The 12,547-nt window shown below is 43.1% G+C and overlaps 1 protein-coding gene across 1 annotated transcript in view; it reads left to right on the top strand.

Moving 5' to 3' along the window:
• Positions 1-12,547, top strand: part of CPS1 (carbamoyl-phosphate synthase 1) — a 154,615-nt gene that overhangs the window by 100,552 nt on the left and 41,516 nt on the right. The window contains exons 22-24 of the mRNA XM_038748821.1: positions 5,796-5,937; positions 8,348-8,413; positions 10,472-10,535. Of these exons, the coding sequence (XP_038604749.1) occupies positions 5,796-5,937; positions 8,348-8,413; positions 10,472-10,535 (272 nt within the window). The remainder of the gene's footprint in view (positions 1-5,795; positions 5,938-8,347; positions 8,414-10,471; positions 10,536-12,547) is intronic.

The following is a 12,547-nucleotide window of genomic DNA, read 5'->3' as shown; positions in this document are numbered from 1 at the left end:
TAAGTTTTAACCTTAGCTAAGTCGCCGGCCCAAGGCTGAGTCATTTCTGAATGCATCTTTTTTTTATTTTAATAACATCCAAAATGAAATTGAATTGTAACATGCTGAAATGAAGGCAGTTTTCTTTGTCAATAATCAAATGATAGCCAGCCGTTTGATTTTCAGAGGTGGGAGAGATGGTAGAGGGAGAGCAGAGAGAGAGATGAAATGGAGAGAAGAAAGAGGGAGAGGAGGAAAAGAGAGAGAGACAGAAAGAAAGAGACAGGACATTCTATTGAGGAGGTGCCCTCACTCATGAGCTGCAGGGAATGTAAGAGGTGAATGAAGCTTGTCTCTGCCTCCAGTAATTGCTGCAATGGGTCAGAGTCAACATCTATTTTGGTAGAAAATAGAAGTAGCATGGGCTCAGGGGAAAGAGCATGGGCTTGGGAGTCAGAGGTTGTGGGTTCTAATTCTGGCTCCATCACTTGTCAGCTGTGTGACTTTGGGCAAGTCACTTAACTTCACTATGCCTGAGTTACCTCATCTGTAAAATGAGGATTAAGACTGAGACACCCACATGGGACAACCTGATTACCCTGTATCTCCTCCAGCACTTAGAACAGTGCTTGGCACATAGTAAGCACTTAACGAATACCATTATTATTATTATAGAAAAAATAATGGGTAAGAACTGCTTTTGCCCTTATCACTATGAGCAAGGAAGGTGTCTGTTAATTCTATTGTTTTGTGCCGTCTCACAAGTGCTTATTACAGTGCTCTGCCCATACTAAGTGCTCAATAAGTACCATTGATTGTAGTGCATACCTGCTACTGAGGGAAGAAATGCTGTCTTGAATTCTGTTCTTAGAGCTGTGTCCTGTGATATCCAAACTGCAGCAAGGACTCTGGGTGGGTCAGTCTAATCCATTCTGTCCTAGAAACAACTAAACATTTCTAAAATGTAGTCCACATTGGAAACTAGGTTAACCAGTATGGAGAATTATTATTGTTAATATTTATTTTCTGTACAAAGTGTTAGGATAATTACAAGAAACTCAATTAACACAGGTTCCTAGTCCACAAGGGGCTTACAGGTAAAATTGGGGTGGACACATGTATAATTAATAGTAGTAATGATCATATTTATTAAGCACTTCCTTTGTACCAAGCACTGTGCTGAGCACCAAGGTAGATACATCTTAAGTAGATTAGAGGTAGACACTACCTCTGTTCCACATGGGGCTCAAAGCCTAAGAAGGAGGGAGAGCTGTTATTTAATCCCCATTTTATGGATGAGGAAATTGAGGCAGAGAGTAATCAAATGACTTGCCCAAGGTTCCACAGCAGGCAAGCGGCAGATAATAATAATAATAATGGTGGCATTTGTTAAGTGCTTACTATGTGCAAAGCACTGTTCTAAGCGCTGGGGGGATACAATGGGATCAAGTTGTCCCCCGTGGGGCTCACAGTCTTAATCCTCATTTTACAGATGAGGTAACTGAGGCTCAGAGAAGTTAAGTGACTTGCCCAAGGTCACACAGCAGACATGTGGCAGAGCCGGAATTCGAACCCATGACCTCTGACTCCAAAGCCCGGGCTCTTTCCACTGAGCCACGCTGCTGGACTAAATAGATAGGGCTCAACAGTAAAAGTATAAGAAAAACAAGACACCAGTTACTAGTCAACAGTAAGGAATGGAAGTTAAACATTATGGGAAAGGGGAGGTTCTTAGTTTCTCCCACCACTGCAGGCAAAAGGCAAAACGTCCTTAGTGAGTAGCTGTCACATGGCTAACTGATGAGCTAAAGGCTGCCCAGGTGCTTCTGTCTACCCTGCCCTCCACTGAGATTTCTGTTTTCATTTGCCTTCTGTCTGGTATCTGGGAAGGGAATAAAAGTGAAAAACAACATGTTACTCCACGGTGAAAGCAAACATTGGGCTCAGAGCCAAGGGCCGAATAGAAATTGTCTTGGGCCAATGAAAATTGATCAGAGGCAGAAGTGGGGCTTGAAAGCAATGGCCTCACTCTGCCTTTTCTTTCTGATATAACCTCTGAACTAGGTAAACCTATTTATCTGGCTACCCAGGGGTGGAGAGGGGGTTTCTTCAGCCCTCTGCTTCCTTATAGTTACTCTTCTCAATTTGTAACCAATCAGTTGTATTCATTGAGCACTTAAAGTGTGCAAAGCATTGTACTAAATGCTCGGGAGAGTACAATAATGGAGTTGATAGCCACATTCCCTGCCTACAATAAGCTTACAGCCTAGAAGGGGAGACAGACATCAGTATGAATAAATTATGGCTATGTACCTAAATGCTGTGGGGAGGAGGGAGGGCTGAATAAAGGGTTCAAATCCAAGTGTGAGGGTGATGCAGAAGAGAGTGGGAGAAGAGGAAATGAGAGTATAATTAGGTAAAGCCTCTTGGAGGAGTTGTGTTTTTAATAAGGTTTTGGAGGTGGGGAAAATGATCATTTGTCAGATATGAAGAAGAAAGGCATTTCAGGCCAGAGGCAGGATGAGGGTGAGAGGTCAGCGATGACATAGATGAGATCAAGGTACACTTGTTATTAGAGGAGCCAAGTGTGCAGATTGAGTCGTAGTAGGAATTAGGGAGGTAAGGTAGGGGGCAAGGTAATGGAGTGCTTTAAAGCTGATGGTAAGGAATTTCTCTTTGTGGAGGTGGATGGGCAGCCACTGGAAGTTGTTGAGAGGTAGGGAAACATGAATTGAACAGATTTGTAAAAAAAATGATCCAGGGAGCAGAGTGAAGTGGGGAGAGACAGGAGGGAGAGAGGTTAGCAAGGAGACTGATGCAGTAATCAAGGTGGGATAGGCTAAATGCTTGAATTAACAAAGTAGCAATTTGGAGAGGAAACTGTGGATTTCAGTGATGCTGTGGAGGTTGAAAAGGATTTGGTGACAGAATGGATATGTGGATTGAATGAGGGGGTAGGATTTAATGCTCATTTTACATATGAGGAAACTGAGGCCTAAAGAAATTACGTGACTTGCCCAGGGTAACACAGTAGACAAGAGGGAGAGCGGAGTTTAGGAGTCTGGCCTTCTGGCTGCCAGAACTGTGCTCTTTCCACTAGGCCAAACTGCTTCCCAAATCTGAGTGATTTTTTTTTTTTAGATAATTTCCCCAACAAGGCAGCTCCCCAGTCTTGCAATTCATTATCATTATTATTATGCATTCAGTCATATTTGAGTGCTTACTGTGTGCAGAGCACTGTACTAAGCACTTAATGATGGTATTTGTTAAGCGCTTACGATGTGCGAAGCACTGTTCTAAGTGCTGGGGGGGGATACAAGGTGATCAGGTTGTCCTACGTGGGGCTCACAGTCTAAATCCACTTTAAAGATGAGGTAACTGAGGCTCGGAGAAGTGAAGTGACTTGCCCAAAGTCACACAGCTGACAAGTGGAGGAGCCGGGATTAGAAACCATGACCTCTGACTCCCAAACCCATAGTATTTATTAAGCAAGTACTATGTGCCAAACAGTGTGCTAAGCACTGGGGTAGATAAAAGTTCATCAGCTTAGACATAGTTCCTTTCTCACATGGGGCTCACAGTTTAATGGGAAAGGAGAACAGGTATTGAATTCCCATTTTACGGATGAGGAAACTGAGGTGCAGAAAAGTGAAGTAATTTATCCACAGTCACAGAGAGGCAAGTATCATTTCAGGGATTAGAACTCAGGTCCTCTGAATCCCAGCCCCTTACTCTTTCCACTGGGCGATGCTGCTTCTCTACTTAAAGTGAAAGTCAGAATAGAGAACAAAAGTGCACCTTTTCCCTAATAATTTCACTTCAATATGACTTTTGCAGCAGTCAGCAAAATTCAGGAAAAAGGTACAAAAACACTGAGAACATCATTCAACAGCTCCAGGAAATAAGAGCTTGTTTGTTAAGCATTTCTACCTTCAAATTTCAACACTTGCTTGCACATAAAAAATGGATTGATTGGGCTGGCAAACATGCTCTTGGCAATGAAGGTGGAAACTGAATCCCTGAAAAAAGTGCTGAATTAGAGCTAGAAGGTGAGGGATGTAGATTGATGTGCAAGGACATGGGCCAGAAAAGGAAAGTTCAGGAAATAATGTGAATGGGAACCTGCAAAGAGGGATGAAATCCTCCAATAGACACATATTAGAGGTTAGAAAAGGCAGGAATTAGGCTCAGGAGAGGAACAGAAAATGTACCAGGAGATGAAGCTGGAGTACTCTGAGACACCAGAAGTTAGTAGAATTCTGTTGTACTCTCCCAAGTGCTTAGTTCATTGCTCTGCACACAGCAAGCACTCAATAAATGCCATAGATTAATGGATCGAAAGAAGTGACAGATTTCAGAGGGAGAACCAAAATTTTCTCCTCCACAAACCAGTATGAGAATGGATCAGGTTGTATGAGTTGGAATGAATCTGTATCAAATGAGTAAAATGCCAGGATCCTGGGTCACACGGATTTCTGAAATGGAGTTCAAAGGCAAGTTCCTAATATGCAGTGCTCTTAGCCTGATTCCCCTTCTTCTGATCATCTTTCTCTCCTTCCAGTGGCACTTTTATCCTCACTCCTACACCCATACGATGTACTATGTATTTTACCCTTCCAGTCAGGATGACTGCTCTCTGAAAGTCCAGATTCCAGACCAATGCTTTGCCCAAAATGAGAATGCCAACCATCCTCCATTCTATGTCCCTGGCTCCTCCTTCCTTATGTCTCACAGTCTCTCAACTTTCTTTGGTGTTCTTTCCCACCATCTCCTCCTTTTCCAAGAGCTATGTTGCGGGGGACACGTTAGGGCCAGTGGTAAAGGACTGGGGGCAGCAGTTGGGGATAGTTCACTCATTCAGTCATTCATTTGATTGCATTGTTTGGGCACTTACTGTGTGCAGAGCATTGTACTAAGTTCCTGGGAGAATACAAAAAAAAAAAAATATACAGACACATTCCCAGACACAATGTTTACAGTTGAGAGGGGGACACAGACATTAATATCAATAAATTACAGATATGTACATAAGTGCCGTGGGGCTGGAAGGGGGGATGAACAAAGGGAGCAAATCAGGGTGACACAGAAGGGATGGGAGAGCTAACAGTCTAGCAGGGAGGAGGACAGATGTTAAAATAAATTACAGCTATGTACAGACGTTATGTGGAATGAATATGTAGCACTAAAGCGTACAGATTCAAGTGGATAGGGTGACACAGAGGGAGTAGGGGACATGAGAGCTTACCTTTTGGAGAAGATGTGATTTTAGTAAGCTTCTGAAGGTGGGGAGAATGGTGGTCTGTTGGACATGGAGGAGGGACTTCCAGAGCAGAGGGAGGATGTGGATAAGGAGCTAGTGGCGAGATAGATGAGACCGAAGTACAGTGGGAAGGCTGGTGTCAGAGGAGTTAAATGTGCGGGCTGGGTTGTAGTAGGAGGGATAAGAACATCAATTGAAGTGAGAATGCAGTCTGAAGGATTAATTGAAATCGTTTAAAGTATTTAACACACATCTTGACATTTGACTCTAAAATATGTACAGATTTAAGGAGGCCTGGTGGGTTTTCTGACAATTTGAAGGGTTGAAAATTTCACAGGGTGGAGTTGGTTATATACAGGGTCCTGGAAGCAGCCCTGGTTTTCTTGAACACATTGGCCATCCTTGGCAGAATTGTGACCATGACTTGACATGGCTCTCTGGCCTGTGGCAGTGTACCTCAATAATAGGAATTATGATGGTAATAGTAATTATTAAGTGCTTATTAAGTGCCAGCTCAGTCTTAACTCTGAGTGTTTTTATTTGTTTTCAATTCCAGTGAGTCCATCCCAGAGGAAACCCTGAAGAAAGCAAAGGAGATTGGGTTCTCGGATAAACAGATTGCAAAATGCCTTGGTTTGACAGAGGCCCAAACCCGGGAGCTGAGGCTGAAGAAGAATGTTCACCCTTGGGTCAAACAGGTAAAGCATAGAATCCCAGAGTCTTATGGAATAATAATAATTAATAATAATAATTGGCATTTGTTAAGCTCTTACTGTGTGCAAACCACTGTTCTAAGCGCTGGGGAGGATACAGGGTGATCAGGTTGTCCCGCGTGGGGCTCACAGTCTTAATCCCCATTTTATAGATGAGGTAACTGAGGCCCAGAGAAGTTGTGACTTGCCCAAGATCACACAGCTGACATGTGGCGGAGTCGGGATTCGAACCCATGACCTCTGATTCCAAAGCCCGGGCTCTTTCCACTGAGCCACGCTGCTTCTCTAACAATGAAAGCAATAGTCTCAATATCCTGTTTTTCCCAGAATTCCCTGATAATAATGATGGTATTTGTTAAGCACATACTATGTGCTAACCACTGGCATAGATACAATATGATTAGGTTGGACACAATCCCTGGCTCACATGGGGCTCATAGTCTAAGTAGGAGGGAGAACAGGTACTGAATCACCATTGTACAAATGATTAAATGAGGCCCAGAGAAGTTAAGTGATACAGCAGGTTAGTGGCAAGGCTAGTATTAGAACTCGGGTCTCCTGACCACCTAGCCCTTGGTCTTTCCCCTAGGCCACACATGTCCAGGTTTTCCAGGTTGAAACAATGGTAGAACCATGCTGAACCAATGTGGAAAATGTCCAGTGTTTGTGACTCTGCTTTTCTCAACAAAACACTCTATTCTTAATGAAAAGTGCAGTTCACAGTGTTTTCACATGCAAGAAACAGCTAGGTTAGGTAGTAGTAGCCTTTAATGTGGCAATGCTTTTATTTCAAGTCTTCCATTCCTTGGAGAATTTTTGGTATTGGTTGTCATAGTTGTGGGAGACAATTGCTCCTAAGATATTGTAACCACTGCACAGGACCTTTGTTGTCAGGCTGTGGAGATGTTTATATTTAAAAGATTCCTATAATGCTGTCAGGTTAGGTTAATCATAACACAGGCATAAGATCAAGAACAGTGACATGACCAGTGAAGGGCTGAAGAAATCCAGGGATCTGTCGATGGTCATGAAATCGAGGACTTTGACTCATCGTTGAGGGAACTGTATGTTAAAGACGGCTCCACTCTCATCATTCCTTCCTCCTGCAGAAATGGCAATAAGGCTCCAGGGACCTTCTGAGCCTGATGATCCACCATGAAAGTTGAGGCTCATCAAAGCATCTAAACCATGGAAAGTAGAAAAGTCCCTGGATCTGATGACAAAGACCTATCCAAACTACAAGCTGATCAGGGGACAGTTTGGGTTGTGATTTTCTTAGAGATGCCACAAAATATATCCCATCCAATCAGTCAGTCAGTGGTATTTTATTGAGTGCTCACTGAGGTGCACAGCCACTAACTAGACAGGAGCCTGTTTCAGTAGCAGACAGACCAGCCTAGTGTGTGGCTATCAGAGGAGAGATTATTCTCAAGCACAAGTTTCAGCATCAAAATCAGGATATCGAGGTTGATTCAAAAACAGCACATCCCACGTCGGCACATCCATGAGTGACTTTTTCGTGCATACAGGGAAAGATGAATTGTTTGTCCCGCACTGGTCTCTTCAGGGACATTTTTAAGGATGGATAGGACAAGGTAATAGTGTCCTCCTCAAGTAGAAAGCTGCACTCTGCCTATGTGTATGACACACCCACCTGTCCTACTCTCTTCATTCTATTCAGTCTCCATATTGTAGCCTCCAAATGGAGGCCTCATTGAAGATTTACATCCACTCATCCTGCTTTAGGCAGAGGAGATGAGTCTGGTTGGTGAACCATTGATTTGAGTCATTTGACTTGGCCTTGACATGCTGCTACTCCTCATATTTCTGTGACAGCTTGGACCAATACTGGTGGTCTGCTTGCAATAATAATAATAATAATAATGGCATTTATTAAGTGCTTACTATGTGCAAAGCACTGTACTAAGCGCTGGAGAGATTACAAGGTGATCAGGTTGTCCCACGGGGGGCTCACAGTCTTAGTCCCCATTTTACAGATGAGGTAACTGAGGCACAGAGAAGTTAAGTGACTTGCCCAAAGTCGCACAGCTGACAATTGGCAGAGCTGGGATTTGAACCCATGACCTCTGACTCCAAAGCCCGAGTTCTTTCCACTGAGCCACGCTGACCTCATGGCTCTGATATACCAGTTACGATATCATTGTGAATTCAAATGTGTGTTGGTCTGAGTGTTTAGTGATGAAGGAATTATCAGTATGATTTTTATCCATCTCCTCCTGATATGGAAAGCAGTGGGTGTCAGCCACCTGTTTCCATTTTTATGGAGACAAGGTGGAAACACTACAGAGACATCGATGGGTAGTATTTGAAAGAGAAAAGTCTGAAGCAGGAAAGAACCAAATGTGTTGATTGCATGTCTTCTCTATCTTTTCAGATTGACACCTTAGCAGCTGAGTACCCATCTGTAACCAACTACCTCTACGTCACTTACAACGGTCAGGTGGGTATGGCCCATATGGCTGACTTAGGTGTTGAAGGGGTTTGGGCAGTGAACAGTTTGGGGTGATGGACCCTCAGATCAATCAATAAATAGTATTTAATGTGTATACTCTGTGCAGAGCACTATTCTAAATGGAGAGGGCATTCGAGTTAATAGATATAATAATAATAATAATTATGGTATTAAGCACTTACTATGTGCCAGGCACTGTTCTAAACACTGGGGTGGGTACAAGCAAATAAGGTTGGACCCAGTCCTTGTCCCACATGATGATGATGATTATGGTGTTTGTTAAGTGCTTACTATGTGCCAAGCACTGTTCTAAGCGCTGGGGTAGATACAAGGTAATCAGGCTATCCCACATGGGCCTCAGTCTTAATCCCCATTTTACAGATGAGGTAACTGAGGCACAGAGAAGTTAAGTGGCTTGCCCAAGTTCACACAGCAGACAAGTGCTGGAGCCGTGATTAGAAACCATGTTCTCTGACTCCCAAGCCCTTGTTCTTGCCACTATGCCATGCTGCTTCTCTGGGGGTCCCAGTCTTTTTCCCCATTTTACAGATGAGGTAACTGAGGCACAGAGAAGTGAAATGACGTGCCTAAGATCACACAGCAGACAAGTGACCGAGCTGAGATTGGAACCCATGACCTTCTGACTTCGTCTCATGCTCTATCCACTATGCCATGCATGCTGATCCCTGCCCTTAAAGAGCTTAAAGGCAAAGCTAGTAAAATAATTTCTAGGTAGAGGAAGCAACAGAGTACATGAGGGCTGTGGTGGAGAGAGGGTAAGGGTGTGTAAATGCTCAGGGGGTGAGGACTCAAGAGCATGGGTGGGAAAGTGCGTGGGAAAATAATGGGATGGGGATGAGAGATTAGTTGGGGAAGGCTTCCTGGAGGAGATGACATTTTAGTAGACTTTGAAGATGGGGAGCTATCTAAATGTGAGATCCTAAACTGCAAGTGAAAATGTCCATCAGGCCCTGGCCACACAAATACAGGCTTTGCAAACAGAACCCTGGACCCAGATGCACTGATCTCTAGTGGGGTCAAATAATTACTTGGCACAGAGTAAGCACTTAACAAATACCATTATTATTATTAATAGAGTCATTACCTGTCACCTCCCTCCCCTGGGCAGGATCAGAACAGAGGCTTAAATTTCACCCAGATTCTCCTGCAAAAAGCACCTCAGGGCAGCTTTACTTGTGAAGGGAATGAGCTAAGTGACAACAGTTCTGGTCACTAAGATACAAGATGGGGAGTCAAAGGTTCTTGTGAGCAGCATTTCAGTGGAAATGCTCAGTCTATCAGTGCTGGACTGTTTTCACTGACACTTCTCTCCAAACTAGCTCTCTGCTTTGAAGTCTTATCATCAATCAAATGATCAATCCATGTTCTTTATTCAGCACCTATGTGCAGAATCTGTTTGAAAATGAAGTCCAGCTCTGCTGCAGTCATTCTGGCAACTTAATCAATTTACAGCTTAAACTCCAACCAGGACAGCATTCATTCATTCATTCAATCGTATTTATTGAGCACTTACTGTGTGCAGAGCACTGTACTAAGCGCTTGGGAAGTACAAACTGGCAACATATAGAGATGGTCCTTACCCAACAACAGGCTCACAGTCTAGAAGACAACATGAGAGAGGATTGAGTGTTTCCCTTTGCACCAACAGACTCACAAGGAATTTCTTCAAAATTTCATGCACATCTCTGGTTGTAATAATAATAATAATAAAATAATAATAGTATTTAATTGTTTATTATGTGCCAAGCCCTGAATTAAGTTCTGGGGTAGATGCAAAATGATTAGATTGGACACAGTCCCTGTCCCACATGCAGCTCACAGTCTAATGGGGTGGGAGAAAAGGTATTGAATCCTCATTTATAGATGAGAAAACTGAAGCACAGGTAACTTAAAGTGACTTGTCTAAAGTCACACAGCAGGTAAGTGGCAGAGTTGGGATTAGAACAATGTCCTCTGACTCCGTGGCCTGAGATCTTTTCACTAAGCGATGGTACACTAGTTTCATAAAGCTTCTCTTCTTTTTAGGAGCATGATATAAATTTTGATGACCACGGAATGATGGTACTGGGCTGTGGACCATACCATATAGGTATGTTTTATCCTTCTCTGTCATCATCAAACAGGGGTTTGGCAGGAGCTCTTCTCAGAAAGGGTATCTTCATGGCCTCTGGCTTTCTTTCTTATTCAGCTCTGCCCTCTAACCACAAATTCTCCATCCAGGCTCAATCCAGACCCCACCCAAAGGAGCGAGTAGGGTCTCCTTAACAAATTTTTGGCTGGAATTCTGTGATATGTAATTTAGAACAGAAACTTGGTTATTTTTTCACCCCTTGTTAGGTAAAGCAGTCAACAGTTATCAAGCGCTTACTCTGGGCCAAGCACTTGACTGAATGCTTGGTAGAGAACAATGCAGTAAAGTTGAGAGAAATGTTCTCTGACCACAAGGAGGTCGCATTCTAGTGGGAAATGAATATCCAGAGTTGTTGCCCTTACAAAGAAAACTGTTGGAGTGTGAAATGGTTTCACTGTGGGGATGGATGTCTCTATTTTGTCTGTCAAAAATACACTTTCTCCTAACCATTGGCATCAGGAAGAATGACATAGTTTTGTCTTTTAAACATTGAGGGAGAGTGAAATTTTAACTGTCTCCACTTCTGTCCCTCGGTCTCCCCCTCCATTTTCCACATATACCTCTGTGGTTCCCACAGGATTCTTCCTGAAGCAAAATGCTATTATCCAGCATGGGTCTGCCAGAGCCTTTCTCATGTGTGACAATACAAAGGCACATGCTATTAGAAGGCCATTCAATCAATCAATCAATCAATTGTATTTACTGAGCACGTACTGTTTGCAGAACATGGTATTAGGTGATTGGGAGAGTACAGTACGGAAGAAGTGGTAGACATGTTCCCTTCCCACAAGGAGTTTACTTACAGTATAGAGGGGGAGACAGACATTAATATAAATAAATTAGGGATAATTTATAAGTGCTGTGAAGCTGAGGAACCAAGGGTTGCAATAGCAATGCAGTTGGGAGTGGGAGAGAAGGAAATAAGGGCTTAATCAGGGAAGGCCTCTTGGAGAAGATGATTGTATGTGGAATGCCCTCCTTTCTCAAATGCACCAATCACTCTTCCCTGCTTCAAAACCCTACTGAAAGCTCACTTCCTCCAAGAGGTCTTCCCAGACTAAGCCACACTTTTCCTCAGCTCTCCCTGCCCTCCCTGCCCCACAGCACTTATGTATATATGTACCTATCTATAATTCTATTTATATTGATGCCTGTTTACTTGTTTTGATGTCTGTCTCCCTTCTAGACTGTAAGCATGGTGTGGGCAGGGATTGTCTCTCTTTATTACTGAATCGTACTTTCCAAGTGCTTAGTACAGTGCTCTGCACACAATAAATGTTCAGTAAATGATTGAATGAATTGAATAAGTGAATGGCTAATTAAGGCTTTGACATTCATACTTTATATGGAGTGCTGTTTTTTAAGGGAGGAAATAACCTTTTTTCTCTAGCTAATTCAGTATTGTATATTTTCCATTTTTTCATGATCCTAAATAGTGTATTTTGCTGCTCTGAAAATGTTCCATTGAACAATGAAAGTGCACAGACAGGTGTGTCCTACATAGGCTTCTCCTACAACCGGTTTAAACCAGATGGCTTCCTTCTTGGAAACTGGTTTACTATTGGATATTTCTTAAAAAGACCATGATTAGTCCTTCAGGACTCCGAACATCCTCACCATCCATATTTTCTCTTCAGTTAGGATGCTTCTCCGATATGAACCTTTGCATGATTGAGCAGCATTTCCTAGCCTTATCAGAAATGAATACATGTCTCTTCTAGCAAAAGTGCCCTAAGCATTGCTTCTCCTCACTCCTCACAAAAACTCCTCACTATTGACTTCAAAGCTCTCCATCACCGTGCCCCTTCTTACCTCACCTCCCTTCTTTCCTTCTACGTCCTAGCCCTCACATTCTGCTCCTCTGGTGCTAACCTTCTCACTGTGCCTTGTTCTTACCTGTCCCCCTGTCGACCTCTGGCCCACGTCCTACCTCTGGTCTGGAATACCCTCCTTCCTCAAATCCTCCAAAC

This window comes from Tachyglossus aculeatus, chromosome 7 (assembly GCF_015852505.1).
Source record: "Tachyglossus aculeatus isolate mTacAcu1 chromosome 7, mTacAcu1.pri, whole genome shotgun sequence".
Taxonomy (NCBI): domain Eukaryota; kingdom Metazoa; phylum Chordata; class Mammalia; order Monotremata; family Tachyglossidae; genus Tachyglossus; species Tachyglossus aculeatus.
Note: the sequence above shows the minus strand (reverse complement) of the source record. Positions and strands in the feature narration are given on the sequence as shown.